At 45.7% G+C, this 21,366-nt stretch overlaps 1 protein-coding gene across 3 annotated transcripts; it reads left to right on the plus strand.

Moving 5' to 3' along the window:
• The first annotated feature begins 7,843 nt into the window (after positions 1–7,843).
• On the plus strand, positions 7,844–20,067 carry CCNE1 (cyclin E1). 3 transcript variants are annotated; one of them, XM_069548986.1, is made up of 12 exons: positions 7,844–8,601; positions 9,070–9,118; positions 9,226–9,313; positions 9,544–9,612; positions 13,353–13,504; positions 13,624–13,759; positions 16,543–16,689; positions 17,229–17,324; positions 17,750–17,884; positions 17,994–18,105; positions 18,199–18,356; positions 18,666–20,067. In XM_069548986.1, exons 2-12 carry the CDS (start codon positions 9,099–9,101, stop codon positions 18,786–18,788), a joined length of 1,236 nt encoding a protein of 411 aa, XP_069405087.1. In that variant the 5' UTR covers positions 7,844–8,601; positions 9,070–9,098; the 3' UTR covers positions 18,789–20,067. The 3 variants fall into 3 exon arrangements, with proteins under 3 accessions (XP_069405087.1, XP_069405088.1, XP_069405089.1); XM_069548987.1 differs by having other exon boundaries at positions 8,391–8,601; positions 9,553–9,612; XM_069548988.1 differs by lacking the exon at positions 9,544–9,612 and having other exon boundaries at positions 8,428–8,601.
• The last annotated feature ends 1,299 nt before the right edge of the window (positions 20,068–21,366 follow it).

Consider the following 21,366-nt stretch of genomic DNA (forward strand, 5'->3'; position numbering starts at 1 on the left):
CAAGCTTATGAGAGTTCATTGCACTGTTATCGCTCTACTTGTGTGTACGTGTGAAATTTTTGCAATTAAAAAAAAAAAACAAAGAAAGGTGCTGAGAGAAAACTGGAGACATTGAGAAAGAAAATATGTGTACTAGGAATTTCCTGACAGGCTAGTGGTTAGGACTGGGCACTTTCACTGCAGGGGCCAGGGATCAATCCCTGGTTGGGGAACTAAGATCCCACAAGCCACACAGCATGGCCAAAAATTTTTTTTTAATTAAAAAAATTGAAAATATCTGTCCTGCAATGAAGACAACTGAATTTTGGTGGTGTTAACTAAGCAAGGCCTCCTTGAGGAGGGGATATTGAAGGAGGAGGAGACTGCCACTGACAGACAGTGGGGAGTGGGTGGAGAACAGGGGCAAACACACCAAAGGAACTGAGCTCTTGGCATAGCAGAGAAAGGCTGTGAGCCTGCCAGGCTGGGGCAGAGGCAGAGCTGGGAAGAGGGCCCAGGGTCCCAGGATGAGAGGGCCGAGGCAGGAGGTGAGTCAGGCAGGTCCCCGCGCTGCTGCAATCAGTGGGAAGCTGACTAATGGTTTTCAAAAGAGGCATGTTTGATCAAGTTTATGGAAGTGAATTTGAGAAGACTAGCCATTCTATGCAAGAGGCAGTGATGATGGGAACGTAGTTCAGGAGACATTGCACCTGTTCAGGAAGCAGACAGAGGCCTCCCTCCAGCATGGGGTAGAGAAGTAGATGAATTGGAGATATTTGGGGGGCAGAGAGCTATTGGGCTTGGCTGATGCATGCAGTACAGAGGATGAGAGAAAAGGGAAAAATCGAGGATGAATACCAGGTCTGTGGCTTAAGCAACTGAGTGAATGGTGGCACCAGTGGGGGGCCTTTGAGGCAGGGAAGAGATAACCAGAGTTCACTTCTGGGCACCTTACACTGAGAGGCTGAGAGACTGACGCGTGCAGTGGTCCAGGGGGCTGGGCAGAGGTATGAGCTGGATGTATTAAGACAGCCCAGGGAGAGAGAACAACCACATCACCTGAGAAGAGGAGCAAAGGCGGTGAGGAAGAGCACCAGGGAAAGAGGAGGGACACCAGGAGGGGGCAGTGGAGTTCTGGGGGGGCGGGGGGGGGTGGTGGGGAGGGCAGTGAGCTATCACAGCGACACTCACAAGAGGGCTGAGCAACAGAGCCTGGAAAGTGCCCTCTGGAGCTGGCAAGAGGGAGGGTGTTGGAGACCTTGACAAAGACGGTTTTGGTGACTCCACTTTGTGCCCCTTCCCCTCCCTGAGCTGGAGCAGGCCCCGCCTGCTGCCAGATGTGTCCCTCCCTGCATTTTTCTTACTGCTCTGTGGTGACGGGTGGGCTGCTTTTCTCCTCCACTGGGCGTGAGCGTCTTGAGAACAGGACGCTTGTTCAACTTTCACGCTCCTAGGACAGAATTCATCCCTGAAATCAGTCAGTGGACACTTAAAGAGACAACAGCAAGATCACGGATTCCTCCCTTGGCCAGCATCATGAAGGACGTGAAAGCAGGAAGTTTGATCAACTAACTGTCCCAGACACTGGAACCAAGTTCATAGACCTCCCCACCAAAACTGACCAGAGAGAACCCAAGGCGGCATCTTGTGGAAGCCAGAGGACAGAGCCTGCGGAGTGCTCGCCCACATAGCGCCCCACTACAACCTCATGTCCACCCTTTCTTCTCCTCTTGGCCAGAGGAGGAAGTTGAGGCAGCAGGAAGTGAAGTGCTTTCCCAAGATCATGCTGAGCTAGGAACCCCGCAGCTGGGACCCGTGTCTCCTCAGCACAGGTTCACAACAGCCCGCAGCAGCTCAGGGCCTCATGGAAGGACACACGGACACCCACACTACAGAGAGGCTGCCCTCTGCACACCTTCTTAAACTCCTGGCTTATCCCTTTTCTTCCTCTGACCACAGTTTTGCATATTGATTTGAAATAATACCACGTCACAGGGTGAGTGAGTCGCTCTCTTTTCAATTCTTCACATGTTCTGATCAATCCAGGAGAAAGTCCCAGTTTGAAAGAGATGGCTTTGACATCTCTCTAATGTCTACTCAACTCCTCTAAAAGATGTGGTAAAATACACATAACAATTAACCACCATAACCATTTTTAAATGTCTAATTTGGTGGCATTAATTACATTCACAATATTGCATAACCATCACCACAAATCATCCTCATAACTTTTGAATCTTGCAGAACTGAAACTCTGCACCCATTAAATAACAACTTCCATTCCCACTCCCCAGCCCTGGCAAACGCCCTCTTCGTTTCCGCCTCTATGAATTTGCCTACCCTACTACCTGGTATAAATGGAATCATACCGTCATCTCCTGTTTTAAACAGAAAGAGACCAGGCCTCAGGCTCGTGGCCTGTCTCACATTGTCCTGTCTGCGGTTATCAACTCTTTGAAGCTTCCCTTCTCTTTGTGGCTGGTGATGTTGGTTTTTCATTTAGGATAGGGACAGTAGATTTCCCTTTTTAAATAAACAGATTTAAGTGGGAAAAATAATTCACAGTGAAATGTTGAAGGTAGAGAGGCTCTCAGACAGAGAAGAGAGGGTGGGAGCGTGGGAGGTGGGGAAGCCCCAGCCTTGACTGTGGAGTCTATTTGTGCCTAGCCCTCTGTGACCCTGATACAAGCCCCATGTAGGCTTCAGCAAAGGAATGTGGCCCCCATTCCACGCACCGGGGCTCTTCAGCTTCCTATCACCATCTGGAAAAGGCTCTCTGTACCTCTCACCTTTGCCCCCTATACATTCATCCATGCACTTATTTGGTCAGCAAACCTGGCTGTCCAGACTCTGTGCTGGTCTCTGGGGAATGCTGGTCTGGGTTCCTCCCAGTCTACCCCCTCCTCAATGCCTTCTTCCTTCTCTCCTTCTTGTTTATTTAATCCTGACCTCTCTCATCCAAGACCCTGCTATGCAAGCTCTGGTTCAGCTCTGAATTCCCAGCAGGGTCTCAAGGTCAGACAAGTAGGAAGCCAAGGTTGATACCGAAAGGAGTAGAGACATAGGATGAAGCTGCCCCACCCAAAGAGGTTAGCAGACTGCTGTTGCCCTGCACAGACATGGGCCCAACTTTGCCAAATCATCCTGTTGATCAACAAGTCGGAAATCCTCATGTGTACAAGGATTCAAGCTTTTGCTAATGCTCTGTAGACCAGGAGCATCAGCTTGTACCCTCTATCTGATCATGTTAGGAGTGAGTCTTGCTCAGGTAGAGTTCACTCGCCTCCAGAAGGTGTAAGGTGCTCTTGGGAGCTCCTGGAGGCCAGAGTCAAGCCAGTCCACCCCAAACCAACCTGCACTTGGGGGTTCTGAGGTTGCCAGGCTGATTAATAAGCAGAGTTCTATGTGACTGGTGGCAGCAAGTAATGAAGGAGGTTGCCATGGAAGTCAGGATTCTGGGGGAATTGAGACCATAGCCAGCCCTGGCACCACCAGAGCCACATGCCAGCCAGCCAGCCAGCCAGCCAGCCATGCCACTGTAGATTTACAGGCCTTATAGAGAAGGGCCTGAATGAGTCCAGGAGACCACCAGAGGCTCTTTGATGGGCACAAATGACACCCGTAACTCTCTCGGCAGCAAGTTATGAGAAATTCAAACCCTACTGTCTAAATAAACATGAAAATAATTGGCTCCAGCATCCGGAAAATTCCTAGTAATCTGGTCTTGGGCTTGATTAGATCCAGCAGCTCAACAAATCACAAGGCTGCCTCCCCTCACCTCTGGCTCTGCTTCCCTGCAAACCTCCCCCTTCCCCCCCAAAGGACCTCCCTCAAAGGAAGGTCGCCTTGAGTGGCAAGATGGCCTCCTAGTTCCAGACCTCTTCCCATCAGCTTAGCAACTCCAGAGGATTTTCATTGGCCCAGATTGGGTCATGTGCCTACTCCTGACCCAATCACATAGTCAAGAATGCGGGGCTCTGATTGGCCAAGTCCCCCTCCCCCATTAAGTTCAAGAGCCTGGTGCTGTAAGGAAAATGTGAGTCCCTGACCAAAAGAGAGATTCCAGGGCTTCCTCTCTCCAAGCTCCTGCTCTGTATCTTGCAGCTGTGACTGCTTTCAGAAAACCCAAGATGAGACGATTTAACTGAAAGCTGGGAATATGGTGGTCAGACACAGAACAAAGCTCTCTTGTGTCTTAGCCCATACTAAGGGGGTTGCTTGTTGCTGCATAACTGCCCCTCCTCCCCACAAAACCTGGTCACACACTCCCACTCTGTGAAATGTCTTCAAATTAGTCTCTGTTCCTTGCAACTCTGAGCTTAGGACAGAATCCATAAATGTCAGCTGCCATCATTGTTTTATCGTACACTGAGTTTAAAGGTAAATTTTAGTTTTCACTGGAGTTTTTTAATTAACCAGAACTTCTGTCTAAAGGGTTGACTGGATTTGCTTTCCAGTGTAAGAGAGGGTTAGGCCAGGGCTGGGCCATCCATTGGTTTGCTAGTCTCCCCCCTTGAAATCCACCAGTGTGAGCCTGGTCTGAACAATAAGCAAATCTTGGGGAGCATAACTGGGCCCGGGGCTCTGACTGACCTGGCAGGCCTGTGCAGATAGGTCCCCAGGGCTACAAGAGGACAGGAGCCAAGCCTCTGAGGCCTTCCCACACTCAGTTCCCTGGCGCTGAATCCTGCTCATCCTGCCTGCCCCCCACCCCACAGCCCACACCAGTGCAGCCAGTCTGACCCTCTTTCCTCTGGTTTTCCTATGTGTAGGACCCTCCCCTGCCCCATCCACCACCACCAACCCCCCGCCCCCCCCGACCCCCCCACCCCACCCGCCACACACACCTTTGGCTCAGCCAGGCAGCCACAGTTGTCCAGCTCTGCCTGAAAGCAAAGCCTGGGCCAGCTCTTCTCCTAGTCACAGCCCACGCCTTCCTCAATCTACCCTCTACAGTACTCTTTAACTTTTGTGTGTACCTTTAAGGAGCTGGTAAAAGTTATGTGCCAGCTGCCCAGGAAAGTGGACTTGATGGGCTGGCACTGTCAGTAGGCAGTTTCCTGGTATCCTGAAGGCTGTCTGCGGGCCCTGGATTAAGGAATCCTATCTGGGAAGAACTTGGCCCTTGCAACCTCTGCGGGCTTCCTTCTTAATGCTTGCATACTGGTTCCTTAACCTCTACCATCATCAGGGCCTAAACCACATATGAAGCTAAGCCAATGCCCCAAATTTCTTTATGAATAATAATGATAGGTGTTACATAATGAACATTTACTATATGTTAGATACTATGGCAAATCCATTATACATATTAATACATTTATTCCTCACAGGTTGGGATAATTAAAATCACACCCATTTTACAGATGATGAGGTAGCAAGAGGTTAAGGAAATTTCCGACAGTCTCATGGCAGAAGGAAGGTGCTGTCCTCCCTACACAGCAGCTGTTTTGTCACCTCTAGTGTAATCCTTAGTCTCCCTCAAGGCTGTCAGTGTTTGGACACAAAATGAAATGGACTCAAAGAGCCAAAGGTGAACTGCTCCAGACAAGTGACCATTGGTGACTTCTGAAGACTCCAAGTCTTTGTGCAGGCAGTTTCTGCTGCCTTAGACATATCTTTTATATTGTTCCTGCTGAATTCATTCATCTTTCTGGCCTTGATGCTGCTTCCTCCAAGCAGCTGTGTCCAAGAGTAGATTGAATGCCCTTGCTCCCAACTCGACATGAAATTGTAGCCCCCAGAATTTTCCCATCCAAGTTCTCATCACTCTGTACTGCAACAGCCAATCTACATGACTGCCTCCTTTTCAGACTGGAAGCTCCCAGTGGGCAAAGAGTATTAAAGTCTTACTTTACTGTTTTTTCAATTATTAAAAAAAATTAACCATTTTATTTTTTAATGAAGTATTGCATACCCTCAGTAAAGTGCACAAATAACAAATATATAGCTCATTGAACTTTTATTTAGGAACATAGCCATGTAACCACTGCTTAGATCAAGATATAAAACATGTGTACAGTAGTACCTAGGACCCCCATCCCAGAGGGGTCTGATTGCTGCCACCACAGTTTTTGTCTTTTCCTTTTTTTAAGTAAAATTTTAAATTTTATTTATTTTTGGCTGTGGTAGGTCTTCATTGGTGCTTGTAGGCTTTCTTTAGTTATGGTGCACTGGTTTAGTTGCTCCACAGCTTGTGGGATCTTAGTTTCCCAATGAGGGGCTAAACCCATGTCCCCTGCATTGGCAGGCAGATTATTAACTACTGGGCCACCAGGGAAGTCCTGGTGGTATTCTTTGCTGATAGGATTATAAATTACTACAATCACTAAGGAAAACTGTCTTGTCTATCATTGTTAACAACTGTCATTTATTGGGTATTTACTATGTGCCAGACACTGTACTCAGCAATTCATCTGCATTATTTCACTTAATCCTTACAGTGACCCTAAGAAGTAGATAGTGCCATATGTGAAATAAGACAATCATGGTATCAATGTCATAGGATTATTGAGAAGTTTAGTTGAGATAACACTTTGAAGTATTTAAGACAAAGCTGTTATTTTTGAAATGTTTGTGATATCCGTTATTGTTACTACCTTTGGGCTTCCCTGGTGGCTCATACAGTAAAGTGTCTGCCTGCAATGCGGGAGACCTGCGTTCTATTCCTGGGTCGGGAAGATCCCCTGGAGAAGGAAATGGCAATCCACTCCAGCACTCTTGCCTGGAAAATCCCATTGATGGAAGAGCCTGATAGGCTACAGTCCATGGGGTCACAAAGAGTCGGACACGACTGAGCAACTTCACTTAAGGGCACAAGTCTGGGAATTTAGGAGCCTGGGTTCCATGCCTACCTAAGCCAATCTGAGCAAGACATTTCAGTAGCCTTGACCTCAGAGCCCCTGGAAGGTCAAGAATCTGCTAGCAGGGACCCCTGAGGATAACACAAACTGTGTCCTCCAGTAAGATCCAGGCTCTAACTTCAAAAAGACAGTCATGGAGGGAGGAGGCTCAAGACTGAGACTGTAAATCAAGAAGGGCCTTGAGAGTGTTTGGGAGCCCTGTGCTATATGTCTTTTCTAGAAGTTTAGTACAGTAGGTATTTTCAAGTGATGATAGTTCAATACTTGTCTCCTTAGCCTGTAAAATCCACAAGGGCTTGGTCACCATGTGTTCCAAGCATTCCTTCACAAGTAAGATTGAAGTGCCTCCCTTCCTCCAGGCACTATGCCAAGAGCTGGGGGATACAGCAGTGAACAAGACAGACAAGGCAGGGAGAAGAGAACCAAACACGGACAAGAGACATATGGCAGCAAGTGCTGTGCAGGAGCCACAGCAGGGCAATGTGGTGGAGAGGAACTCCTGGGGAAGACCTGGAAATTCTCAGGAAAGATGTAGCTGGAAGGAGCCGGAGCTAGGGACAACAAAATCCAAGGTCCCGAGATAAGAAAGGACAGAGGATGGCCAGAGGAGCTCTGATGGGAGGCAGTTGAAGGAAAGGTCTGAGAGGGGGTGAGGGTAGGTCCACGTGGAGTTCTGTAGGGCATGGAGTGTGGCTTTGATGCTTAAGGTAAAGAGGGCCGCATGGAATCCCAGCATCAAAGAGGTCTTCCGATGCTCAGGGGAAAATCTATGGCGAAAGGCACACATGGAAGGTAAAGGTGCTAGACTATTAGCTGAATGAGCATGGACAGATGGATGGACGCACGTCCAGGAGTAACAGCTGTTCCACAGGCGGCCCCGATCTGGCGGCCTGAAGCCCTGGTTCTAGGCTCTGTGACCATGCGCTGTGACCTTGGGCACATCCCACCCTGACTCAGGGCCCGGAAACCTGCGTCTCGGGGGCGGAGGAGACGTGCAAGGAGAGACAGTGCGCGCGCGCTGCAGGCCTACGGACGTCAGGTCTAGTGGCCCGACCCCTCAGTCGGGGACCGAAGCCTCGCCGCCCGCCGTGTTTACATTCCACCAGCGCCGGCCACGCGGCTTTTTGCCGCTCCAGCGCCGCTCGGCTCCGCCCCCAGAGCCCCGCGACCCGCCCCTCCGCCGCACTCCCGCCAGACCTCCCCCGCGTCCCGGCCTGCGCAGCCCCGCCCCACTTCGCGCGCCGGCCGGCCCCCGCGTCCCGCCCCGCGCGGGCTCCGCAGCTTGGGCGGTGCAGGCCCCGCCACGGCCCCAGGGCCCCTCCCCTCCGGCGCGCAGGCCCTGTCACTTAGCCCCGCCCCGCGCTGGCCCCGCCCCGGGCGGGCCGGAGCGCCTGGGCGGGCCTGCGCCGCGCAGGGCGGTCCTGAGGGCGGTGGCTGGGCGGGGCCGAGCCCTCTGGCTGCCGCTGAGGGGCTCCGAGCCGGCCGGGGCGGAGCGGAGGGTGGCGGGAGGGCGCGGGGGCGGTCCGGGGGCCGGTTCCGCGCGCTGGGATTTTTAAATGTCCCGCTCTTAGCCGGGCGCAGGAGCAGCCGGCCCGGCCGCCAGCGCGGTGTAGGGGGCAGGCGCGGATCCCGCCACCGCCGCGCGCTCGGCCCGCCGCCGTCTCCCGCCTCCTGGCTTCCCGCTCGCCTCTGCCTCCTGCCTCCAGCCTCGGCTCGTGCCGCCTGCCTGCCTGCCTGCCTGCCGCGGAGACGGCTTCGGGTGAGGACCCTGCCTCGGGCTGCCGGACTGCGCGGCGGGCGAGAACTCCTGGAGCGCCCGGGTCGGGTCGGGCCGGGCCCGGGTGGGGGTGGGGCGAGGCCGGGTCGCCGGGTCCCCGGAGGCGTCAGCGCGGGGTGCCCCGGTAGGGCGACTCAGAAGCGGGCTCCGGGGAGGTGTTGAGGGGAAGACTGAGGCAGCTGGGGGTCCCCAGGGAGGCAATGGGCCGGCGAGAGTTTCAGGGGGCGTTGAGGCCCCCCCACCCACCCTGGGTTCCGACCCGGCGTCGCGGGCCGCTGGTGGCGCCGCGGGTGACAGGCCACCCCGGGCCCATCGGCCATTTTCCCGACCGGCCCGGGAGGCTCCCGCCGCCGCCGCCCGCGCGGGAGGGGGAGGGGTGCTCGGGACGGGCCGGCGGGCCCTGGACCCCTCTGCTGCCGTCCTCACCGCACTGCCGTTTCGTGCCCCCAGGCTTGAGGTCTGATCCTGCGCCCAACGCCATGCCGAGGGAAAAGGAGAGGTGAGTGGCCTGGCCGTTGCGGGAAAGGGGAAGGTGTGCGGTGGTGGGGGAGGGGTGGGCCGAGATTTGGGTAGAACTCTTACCTCTGTGCCATCCTGGTTTTGCAGGGATGCGAAGGAACCGGATACCATGAAAGAGGAAAGTGGCACCGATGTCTCTGTTCGCTCCAGGAAAAGAAAGGCAAATGTAGCCGTTGTGAGTACAAAGGAGACAGGTGGGGGAGGATGCCCCCCCCCCCCAATCTTAACTGGGTACCAGAATGGGTTCTACCCATGTATTTGTTGATAAGGGATCAAGAGTGGGGAGCTTTTGGCAGAAATGGTGATCATAACCTTACTAGCTTTCTTTTTCTTCTCTGTGTCTGTGTTTTTGTCTTTGGGCTGTTTGGTGTGTTTCCTTGGGGTATGGGGGTTGTTTTATGTTAGTTTTTGCAGGATCCAGATGAAGAAATTGCCAAAATTGACAAGACTGTGAGAAGCCAGTGTGGCAGTCAGGTAGGTACATTTTCTGATTGGGTCGAAGTTGAGGCTCCCCTTGTTTGGGGTCACATTGAGTCTCATACTTGCTTGCCTCCTGCTGAAGGCTTTTTCTCCAACTATGGCCACAGTTCATATAACTGAGCACTGTGCCTGTCAGTGGGCACTGACCTCTGCCAGTCTTGGGATTCCAGGAAGGACTGTGTTCCTGACTGACATCCCTGAGATTACAAATATGCGCTGATGTCTGGAAGAACCAGAATGAACCTCACATAACTCAGTCCTCTCCTTTTGCCCTTGAGGAAACTGAGATTCAGTTAGAGGAGGAAAGTAACCCAGAGTCCTGTGCAAGCCAGGGGCGGAGTCTGTCCTATAGCCTAGGCTGTAGGCTAGTGAACTGTGGGAGGGCTCCTGACACACAGCTCTCTTCGGGTAACTGTGATGATGGGGGTTTGTGTGTGTTCATAAGCAACTTCTCCCCATCCACACTTGTGTTTATTTCCTCATGGTGCTTAAGGACTTCCCTTTCCTGCTCCCACCCCCTTTAGGTCATGTTTCAAACTTTTTCCCCCTTTTTGATGGTTCTTCTAGCCTCTTCAGCAATTACGTACAGTGATAACTGCTGCCTGGAGTTTGATCTGACCTCCACCAGAGTATTAGTAAGACATTCTGTGTAATGATATGTGCATCTCAACACATTTTTAAAACTGACTAGTCAGTCCATTTCTCTTGCCCCTCCTTCGTGGAGTTCCCGCCATATTTCTTGCATGTTCACGGTACCATCATAATATCAGAAGTCCCTAGCCCAAAAAGCTTGTATTATCTCTCTGCCTCCAGAAATGGCTGGAGACTGTAGTTATGGCCCCAGTAGGGGAAGCAGTCTATCTCCAAACTAACTGATTAGGCTTTCTGACACTGTAACAGATAAAAACTGAGCAGGAATAGTATTTGAGCCAAGGAAAGTGGTTCTGATGAGGTTAGCAGTGGCAGCACATCACTTTGTAGGACAGTGAGCAACGGCCATAGCGGCTGGGTCTGGAAGAGTGAAGGTCTTCAAAGCTGTGGGACACATGGTAAAGCTGTTATTGCACACAAGACCCTAGTAATTACCATTTCTGGGGAGATTCTACTTAATATTGAACAACAGCTTGATGGTTTACTTGCTGTATTAGAAGAAGAGATACTTTGTTTTAGGAAAAGAAATAAGACAGTGCATTTCAAATTCTTTCTTTTTTTTTCTTTTATTCTCCCTGTAAAGACTTCAAACCAAGAAAGTTAATTTTTGTGGGTCTCTACTAAAATGAATCTCAACTTTGTGAAATTCAAGATTGGTTGTCTTCCTAGCTATGTTTTGAATTGGAATTTTTAACTGAGGCTGAAGCAAAGCTGTCCTTGTTGACTTCTTGGGGTTTTAGAGTAGTTTCAGTTCCAGAGATAACTGGAGCAGAGCCTGGAGTGCCTAAGACAGGGCTTTGGCCCTGTCCCTGGACTGCAGAGAGCTGATAGATGTGATATGTGAATAGCCATATTACTTCCCACTAGAAGGCATTTTCATGGTTCAGAGATTAATGACAACAGGTTTCTACACATTGTCTAAAGTAGATAGCTTGAAATTACCCATCATTTATGAAGCAGTCAGTGTCATATGTTATTTCTCTGTAGATTCATGAAGCTAGAACTGTGGGGTAACAACCTTTTTGCCAATTAATTACACAGAATTTTTCTGTGGAGTTATCATAGTTCAGCCCTGTTCAATAGCCCTGAGCTACTTGTAGCCATCATGCTGAACTCTGTGATACTGATACTGCTACATCAAGACCACATGGAACCTTTGATTCTTACCTTGGGTTTTTCCCAATGAAAATAATGCTCTTTTGTCTAAAGTCTATTTAACATATCCATTTTGTTCAATTTTTCGCATGAGACCCAACTTGTTTATTGAAATGGAGTCCTAGAATTTCTATTAGTTACTTCTCAGAACATAATTTTGCATAAGGTGGTTTCATTCTCCATTAAAAGAGGTACAAAGAGTCAGAGGTGGTTAGAAATAATCAAACTGGTCTCTTGCTATTATCCCTTTCCTTCCTAAAGTCAGATTGATCTCACTTTCTTTGAGACATGGTATACATTCAAGTTAAAGAATATAGACTTCATTATTCTGCTTCATACACTGGTCAAAGGCCAACTTTGGGGACCATTTGTCTGCTTGTGGTTCACCTGATTTGTCTGTGTACTGCAGGTTGGGAACTGTTAACATTTTATCTCCAAAAGTCTTCTCTCAACTATTTCAGCCATCTGGCTGTAGAGGGTGACACCCAGCTTCTGCTTTCAAAACTAGAATTCATTCTTGAATGAATACGACTTAAAGCAGTTGTAACATGATCCTTTTGAGTCAAGGAAATGATACCAGCACATGATACTAGAACTGGAAGAGGATGTTGCCCTTCTCCAACAGCTGTTGGCAAGATCTGTCATGGTTAATTTGCATGCCCAATTCTTTGCACATTGGATGGAGGAGAGCTTTATCCTACTCTGCTCTTCTCAGTACCTTGAAAGTGCTCTGGCTTCCTCTGAAAGTGGCCAGTGTGCCGTGATAGCCACCCCGTCCCATGTCTTCCAAGCAGCACTTGGAGAGCCCAAGTTTCCATGTTCATTTACAGTCCTCTTGGTTGTCTCTTTTCCAGTCAACACTGATGATCTCTCTGCTTTAAAAAAAATTGCTGAGTCTCAGACCTTTAACAGAGCGTCCGTGCTGGCAGGATTGTTAACGTGCCATATCTTCAATAAGTTCATTATAATTTTAAAAAACAATCATAGTTGTTTCGAGTAAGATGATAAACAGTAGCTTTACAAAGAAAAAGCTTTAAATGGCAAAATGACATTTTCCAAATATTAAAAATTGAATTAAATATCTGGACTTTTTAAAAGAACCATTGTTTGGGTTTTTAATGATGGTTTAGCATTTATTACTATATAAGACTTTGGGGGTGGGTTTCAAAGGTCTTCAGGAATATCTAGGCTTTATCTCTATAGACTTCTTAGTAAATCCTGTGACTGTTGCTTGATGTGGTTTTAAGTAGGCAGATACTCCTTTGTTTTTTTTCCATTTGAATTAAGGAAAACGAAAGGTCCTCATTATGTAATATATTTGGCTTGACCTGCAACCAAAGGAAGATGTCACATTTGGTGGGTTTTTATTAAATGAGGAAACTAAATATAGATGGGAATCAGTTTTATACTTGTGGTTGTGGAGTGCTTATGTAAATACTTTTATTGGAAACTCTGTCTTTCACTTTTAAGACATTTTATTAGGTTAGTTGTACTTGTTAAAAATCCCAAGTCTTTGAATTGTGACCAAATCTCCCAATACCCTTTTGGAGCCATGCTTAGTGTCTTACTGAACTGCGAGTAGATTTTCTTTTTCGGTAACATAAGAGCTGTTTGCATTTTGTCTTACCCTTCCTGTGCCCTCACACACCTCATATGAGGATGATGATATGGAGAATAAAATGCTACTGACTAGTTTTCTTAGGTACTTACTGCATAGACTCCTGAGAAAATGAAAGCTTGGAGTCATTACTGTGTCTTCCATGCTATCTCCATCTTAATTTAGGCTGGAATATTGATTTAGGCCTAGAGATTGCTCTAGGTGTGTAAAGACATTTTGTTTTTTTGTTTTACTGGCTGTTTTACAAATCAATGAATGTAAAAACAGCTGGTTTGCATCAAACTTTTTTTAACATGTCTTTATTTTTCAGCCTTGGGACAGTAATACAGCCTGTGAAAACCCCTGCTCCCTGATTCCCACACCTGACAAAGAAGAGGATGAACTTCTGTACCCACACGCTGCGTACAAGCCTCAGAGGTGCACGCCATCGTCATCCAGAGCGTCGCCACTGCCTGTACTGAAGTAAGCTGACCACCGAGTGCCTCCTGGGTCTCTTACTCCCTGTGTGCACTTCCACTTCGCTAGCTGGATGCATACTGACGCCTGCCTTTTGTGTTTTGCTTGGTTTTGTTTTTTTGTAGCTGGGCAAATAGAGAGGAAGTATGGAAAATCATGTTAAACAAGGAGAAGACATACTTGAGGGACAAGCACCTTATGCAACGGCACCCTCTTCTGCAGCCTAAAATGCGAGCAATTCTTCTGGATTGGTTAATGGAGGTAGGTTGGGCCTTCTGGTTAACTAGAAGCATTGACCGTTTCTAGATTTTTTTGTGATGTTGTCATCTCTTCACGTGTTTGATTCCATTGACACATTGTGTGTCTCTGAACTGTGGTATATACACTACAGTGGTTTAACTTTTTTGCTTATGTACTTCCTTAAAAGAATTTCTGAAGTCTGTTTATCCCTTAGATGTTTTTAAGTTGGCATCTGAAGTTTTTTCTCAAAGTTTAAATAGTTGCAAAGGTTGTATTTTCCAATTAATTATAAATATTGGTATTTGATCTTTGTTAATTAAATTGCTTAAGTGTACACAATAGAATGTGTAACAGCTATTTGATAGCTTACTACCAAATGTTTTAAAAATATATGAACAAATTTATCTTTAACAGTCAGAAATTTTATATTGTTTCATTTTAACTCCTTGGGACCCATTTCTCTTTCCCCACAGAAGTTTATCCTAACAAAATATATTGTTCAAGTCTTCTATTGATCACACTATCGTACTTCACATTATCATACAAAAATTTATCAAATAACAAGATATAAGTTATAGTAAATAATTGTTAGATACAAGAAGTTATGATGTATAGGCAGTGCACCTCTTTCTAGGAGGAAGTGTGGGTATCTCAATAGTGGCTTGATTAAGGGACATTTCTTGGATACCACTTCCCTTGTGGCTCAGATGGTAGAGAATCCTTCTGCATTGCAGGAGATCCAGGTTTGATCCTTGGGTCAGGAAGATCCCCTGGAAAAGGGAATGGGAATCCACTCCAGTGTTCTTGCCTAGACAATCCCATGGACAGAGGAGCCTAGCGGGCTACAGTCCCTGGGGTTGCAGAGTCAGACACAACTGAGTGACTAACAAACATACCTTGGATGGGTGCAAAATGAGCTTTCTTCCGTGAGTGGAAGGGTATCTTAGGCAGATCCATTTTATGAAAGTATATATGGAAGCTGAGTGGCTATGTATTCCCTGAAAACAAACTGCCGTGTACCCTTCAGAAAGTTTGTATTGACAGAGGTATTTGTTCCCTAGTTGTGCTTATCCTAGAGTCAAATCTGCTGCCACCTAACATCTTTGTGCCTCAGTCAGGCAAGTCACTTAACTTGATTTTCTCATTGTAATGTTTTCTATTAGTATTTTCCTTACATAGTTTGTGTGGATTATAAATAGTATATATGAAGTACAGCTTAAACATGTGTGTGCGTGTGTGCTAAGTCATGTCCAACTCTTTGTGACCCCCTTGATTATAGTCTGCCAAGTTCCACTGTCCATGGGATTCCAGGCAAGAATACTGGAATGGGTTGCCATTTCTTCGTCTAGGGGATCTTCCTGATCCAGGGATTGAACCCAAGTCTCCTGCACTGGCAGGCAGATTCTTTACCACTGAGCCACCTGGGAAGCCTCTTGGTAGGGAAGATCCCCTGGAGAAGAAAATGGCAACCTACTCCAGTATACTTGCATGGGAAATCCCCTGTATAGAAGAGCCTGGCGGCCTACAGATCTCCTTTTTGGTGTCGCAAAGGAGTCAGACTTAGTGACAGCTTACATAGCTGTAAGTGATAGCTTACATAGTAGGCCATGTAAGAGTTACATGAAAACATCTTTTTATCATCCTTAATCTCCTTTTCTTTATTGGTCCCTGAAAATGTCAACATAGAAAATGTACAAATGTACAAATTCTTTGGCAGGCTTGCTTAAAACTATAGGCCTTAAGTCATGTAATACTATTGAAAGGATAGAGAAGAATGATAACTTTTTATGTCTAAAGTGGGTCAAAACGTGAGTCCACAGTTCACAGGCAGTCTTACCTGCAGTGATGTTAAATTTCCCAGCCCCTAGCCCAGCCAAGAAGTATGTAGCAAAAAAAAGAAGTGCTTACACAGTGTGCCTGATGGTGAGCTGGGTAAAATAGGTTTGAAAGTTTGTTCCATAGAGAACAGAACACTTCTAATCCAATTGTAGTTGAGTTACTTAATAAAGACTGACTCTAAACATGGTTCCACATGGACTTAGAAACCCTTTGGTGATTGATGGAGGTCTCTAGTAATGTTCTGTTTGTTGTTTCCGCTGGTGCCTTTCCTACTTATTATAACCCTGTGAAGTGTACTTATTTGGGATATACTGTTTAGGAATAGCAGTTTTAAATGCATAATCAAACATTTGATGATAGTAATGAATTGAGGTCTAATATTTCTTTGGTCCTTTTCAACTCCATCATGTATACTATTTTTCCATATCTCACAGCAGTCCTGTGAGGTTAACAAAGCAGGACTAATTTATAACGTCTCAATTTTATAATCGGTTTTTCTAAAGGGGAGCCTAGGATAGAACCTAGGTCTCTGAGTCTTTCATTTAATGCGTTTTAATAAAGCTTTTGCCTCTTGTGATTAGATTAACAGTGTTTTAGTGTTGTGGTCTTTAAATAAACCTATGTTCCAGCTTTCAGACTTTCATACTGATGATGTTCATTGTGAAGAAATATTGTAGTTCTTTCCTCACATCTTAATGAAACTTACAAAGGAGGACATAAATTTCTTTGAGAAAATTTTGTTTTTCCTTGAAACACTGCTTTTACTGTACTGTGAATGTACCTTCTTTCTGCAGCTGTGAGCTTTTGCTCTTATATTAGATCACAGAACACTTCATCCTTATCCTGAGTTCCAGTTTTTCCCAGCTTCTGTCTCTTTGGTTTTATCCTTCACCAAAATCATGGTGAGTTTTTTTGTCTTTCTTTTTTTCCTCAAGTAACTATTCTAAAACTTACTATTTTTTCAGGTATGTGAAGTCTATAAACTTCACAGAGAGACATTTTACTTGGCACAGGATTTCTTTGATCGGTATATGGCAACACAACAAAATGTTGTAAAAACACTTTTACAGCTTATTGGGATTTCATCTTTATTTATTGCTGCCAAACTTGAGGTAAATAATTTTCAAATTTTTTTATGTAGTACATGCTTTTCTTGAGATCCACTGGAATTAGGGGAAGGGATCAACTATTTGTCTATATTTGTATTTTTCTAATTTGAAGCCTTCTAAAGTTTAGCCACACATAAAAAAAGGTTAGAAATTAACCAAGTATGAATATTTAAAATGCTTATGTTAATTTAATTCCTTTAATCAAAAAAATTGAACTTCTCCCTAAGAGGATAAAAATTTTGGTGTGATTAGAAGGGTAGATGGGCCCAACTTTCAAACACATTACTAAAGGTATTGAAAAGGTGAAATTTTCAAAACTCTTCAGTAAGTAAAAGGTTGATTGATGAGGATGAATGTTTCATTTCTTTCACAATTAATGCATTTTGAACCACTAGAGTAGCTCTTATATTTATCCCATCAATGTACCCTCTCTTTCTTTCTATGTTAGCATACTAAAAAATAATTTGAGAGGTATAATATATAAGTTAAAACTATAAGAGATGGGCATTTTGCTAGTAGTATCTTCTTTTATTTCCTTTTAGGAAATCTATCCTCCAAAGTTGCACCAGTTTGCTTATGTTACAGATGGGGCTTGTTCAGGAGATGAAATTCTCACCATGGAATTAATCATCATGAAGGTATGTTACAAGTTAATTTTTCAGTCCTTTTCAAAAATACGTACATAATATCTTTTCTACATTCAGCATGAGGGCATCTGGCTAGGTGTTCTTCAGCTGGACACATTGTGGCAGGGGAAATGGCTGCATTTTGAAACTCCTTTAGAGGAGCTTCCCTGGTGGCTCAGACAGTAAAGAATCTGCCTGCAGTGCAGGAGACCAGGGTTCAATCCCTGGGTCGGGAAGTTCCCCTGGACAAGGGAATCAAAACCTACTCCAGTATTCCTGGCTGAAGAATCCCATGGACAGAGAGGATTCTGGTGGGGTACAGTCTGTGGGGACACTAACAGTCAGACACAACTGAGCAGCTAACACTATAGGGGACAAAGGGAATAGAGATGTCTTTTTCTTTCTTCACCCGTGGTCTGTTTTCTGTTTTCCCATAGGCCCTTAAGTGGCATTTAAGTCCCCTGACCATTGTGTCCTGGTTGAATGTATACATGCAGGTTGCATATCTAAATGATTTTTATGAAGTGCTCCTGCCTCAGTATCCTCAGCAAATCTTCATACAGATTGCAGAGGTAAGTGGCTCTATTACCTCTGTGGGGCACCCTAACCCACCACTAGACTGAGTAGCTCTAGAAGGGCTGTGTGTTGGCTTGTCCCTTAGTGTTCTGTTCTTCCCCATAGCTTTTAGATCTCTGTGTCCTGGATGTCGGCTGCTTAGAATTCTCTTATGGTGTACTTGCTGCTTCCGCCTTGTATCATTTCTCTTCATCCGAACTGATGCAAAAGGTTTCAGGTATGTTGGCTTTCCAGTCCATTAACAAGATATATGAAACTTACAAACTAGTTGTTCGTCTCAAATCGACCGTAACGTGTATTTTCATTGCAGGTTATCAGTGGTGTGATATAGAGAAGTGTGTCAAGTGGATGGTTCCATTTGCCATAGTTATAAGGGAGACAGGAAGTTCAAAACTTAAGCACTTCAGGGGAGTTCCTGCTGAAGATGCACACAACATCCAGACCCATATAAACAGCTTGGATTTGCTGGTCAGTACTGTTCCTTGTTTCCCAGACAAAGTCTTAAAACTGCCTGGGCAGCCTCTTCACTTTGCTTCATACAGGCTCCAGATGATCCTAAAAAGACTCCAGTTCTTTTTCATTCCTTGGAAAAGAAAAATTGGGATCAACAGATCCTATCTCTTAAATATCATATAGACCACAGGCTTTTAGATTGTTCTTTTCTATTTTGTTTTCCTTCACTCACCTACATAGGAAAAAGCACAAAGTAAGTGAAGCCCAGAGGATATATTCTTCCATTGTAACATTTCTATTTCTTGCTTTTATTCTTATCAACAGGACAAAGCCCAAGCAAAGAAAGCCATATTATCTGAAGAAAACAGAATTTCTCCTCTCCCCACTGGAGTCCTCACCCCGCCACAGAGCAGTAAGAAGCAGAGCAGTGGGCAGGGATCAGCATGACCACTCCAGCATCCTCACCAAAGACAGCTGTGCAGAAGTGCCTGCTCCAGGTTCTCTCCTGTCGACTGCAGCAGAGACATGCGTTAGCTTTTACAGATATTTAAATGGAAGAGCATGTCTCTTCCGTGACAGAAGGTTTCTGTGGATGGCATTGGACAGGGAGAAGTGTTTTTTATTGAATGCTTAGATTTTTTTAATAAGTGGGTCAAGTACACCAGCCACCTCCAGAACACCAATGAGTGCTCCAGATGCTGCTAAGGAGGGTGATACTTGACTTGATTGACTATTCACACAAATAACAAAAAGGCTTGAAGTTGAGGAGTGCCAAGTTGCTGTTGGTCTCCCCATGGCTGTTCTGGGCTGAGTCGTATTAAGTGGACAGGTGGTTGTGAGTGTTGTGATGTACAGCCCACCACCAGCTGTGCTGGGGGCCTCCCCTTTCCATACTATCAGTTGACAGTGTACAATGCCTTTTATGAACTATTGTTTTTTGCAAGTGCTGCTATGTTTATCCATTTTTTAATAAAGATAAAACACTGTCTTTGAGACAGCTGGTTTTATGAGCTATGTCTGGTAATTTAAGTTAGGAGTCAACTTTGAATGTGGCTGTATCAAGTTCTCTTTGTTAATTAACTTCATGCTTCTCAAAACTCAAGCCTTTCAAACAAATATATTAAAAGAAAACTTTTGAAGTGAGCTTCAGGTGCCAGCCTCACAGGCCTCCCAGGGGCCCCTGAGCTAGAATGAGGCTCTGATTGGCATCTTCCAACAATGCCCTGTGCAGTGGTGACTCCAGGTGGGCGCACTGGCTGGTTATGGTGATAGCAGTGAAGTCACATCTGCATCCAAGAGGATTCTTAAGTGTGATTTCTTCCCGAGCACAGGACAAAGGTCATAAAGTATCTGTGATTAGTGTTATTTAATACTCTTCGCGTCCTTATCCAAAGCTTAACCTAAAGAGTCTTTATTTGGAGAACTTGTTAATGTCGTAGCCTAAACTGCTTTGAAGAAAAAAATGCAAAGTAAAATTAATGTAACTCAAGGCCGTGATCGTAAAGTCTGTTCCCTGATCATTGATGGAATCACCAAGTGCCTTGCTAACAGAAGAGGTCATTGTCCACTTTCAGGCCCGATGTGCACAGTTCACATCACATTTTGTGGGACATTCTCGAAGTGGTGGCCTTGTCAAGTCTTATGCCTCATTTTCTCACAGTGTTTTGGTCTATGTATGAGTTCATTACGGGAGGATGAATGAGCAAATAAATATCATTTATTTCAACTTGGTGTTTGTTGTTTCGCAAAAATCTATCTGAAGTAGAAAGCCACGTTTAATCTACCACATTTATATGAAATTTGAGAGAGGTCCTACTTTTTCACATTGTGATGCTATAGTTCTGTCATTTTAATGCAGTTTCTTAATAAATGCATTATAAATATACATGTAATGGCATTTAGCAAATGATACTCTTAGTTAATTATTCATCTCAGAGATACTCTTGCCTTTAAAGTAGTGACTTTTTAATGGTGATCATTTGTGACTTGAAAATTCCTAAAAGGGGTTAATTTACATATGATATTTTCTGTGCAAAAATATGGCACTAAATACATTTCTGTTTTGTAAGTTTGAGAGCTTGGCAGATGTGAGGAAACACTGGCTCAAAAGTGTGTTTGAGGTGAATACTTCATGGACTGGCGAGCCATCGTACTGCAAAGAGCGGTAGTTACTGAGTATGCTGAGATGAGGCTGCCTCACTTGTAAACCATCAGAGTGCTGTATTTCTGGAGATCAGTATTCTTTTAAATAGCAGTGTTGCCACAGGCAGCTCTTGATAATCTGTGCTAATAAAGGATAAATCCCAGATGGGTAACTGAAATCCATAGTATCCAATATTTTCTGTGAGTCTGCCAGAAACTCTCTAAGCCACTAGTAAGTGAAATCAAATTTCCCTTCTTGAGAGAGCTTGGAAGTTCCAGTACAAACTTTGACCTCTCATTGGTTGGCTCTATACCCATTTGCCAGATCAGATTTATTCTGCAATTTATCTGAAACCAACTGAGGCAGCGTGATATCAAACAGATAGCAGGGGTGGAAGTGGCAGCTGTAGTCAACCCTGGTGAACAAATGCTATGAGGCAAAGATGTGTCAGCAGGAAGGACCCAGAGAAGGGAGGGGTAATTTGTCAACCAATCATAAGACTGATTCGATTGTGGTAGAGCACACCACATCCTCATGTCGCACCCCAGCTCACAGAATTTACACAGCAGCCCTCATCACAGCTGCTGTCAGGCCTATAGCCCCCGTGCCCAAGAAAGAAGACACAGTTCTTCAAGTGGTGGGTGTTGAAGGTTTTCCCAGGCCATCCCCCATGTGTGGAACCTGGACAGCCTGTTTCACAGAGGTCATTTTATACCAGTGGGAGAATAAGAGATGCTGAGCTTCACCTTGACTTATTCTTGAGACCAAGAACCAGTAAGCAGAGTTGTGGGTCCATTAAGACTTGGAGCTTAGTGTGTAGATGCACTTCTATTCTCCCAACTCAGGCACAAGAGAGATTGAAGTTTATCTGGGCAAAATTAG

Source organism: Ovis canadensis, chromosome 14 (assembly GCF_042477335.2).
Source record: "Ovis canadensis isolate MfBH-ARS-UI-01 breed Bighorn chromosome 14, ARS-UI_OviCan_v2, whole genome shotgun sequence".
Classification (NCBI taxonomy): domain Eukaryota; kingdom Metazoa; phylum Chordata; class Mammalia; order Artiodactyla; family Bovidae; genus Ovis; species Ovis canadensis.

Bases quoted from the DNA above. Each gene is read 5' to 3' on its own strand.
- CCNE1 (XM_069548986.1), top strand. From the start codon at position 9,099: ATGCCGAGGGAAAAGGAGAG. The intron at 13,760-16,542 runs GTAGGTTGGGCC...CTATTTTTTCAG, and splicing joins TTCTGGATTGGTTAATGGAG to GTATGTGAAGTCTATAAACT. The intron at 17,325-17,749 runs GTATGTTACAAG...GTTTTCCCATAG, and splicing joins TGGAATTAATCATCATGAAG to GCCCTTAAGTGGCATTTAAG.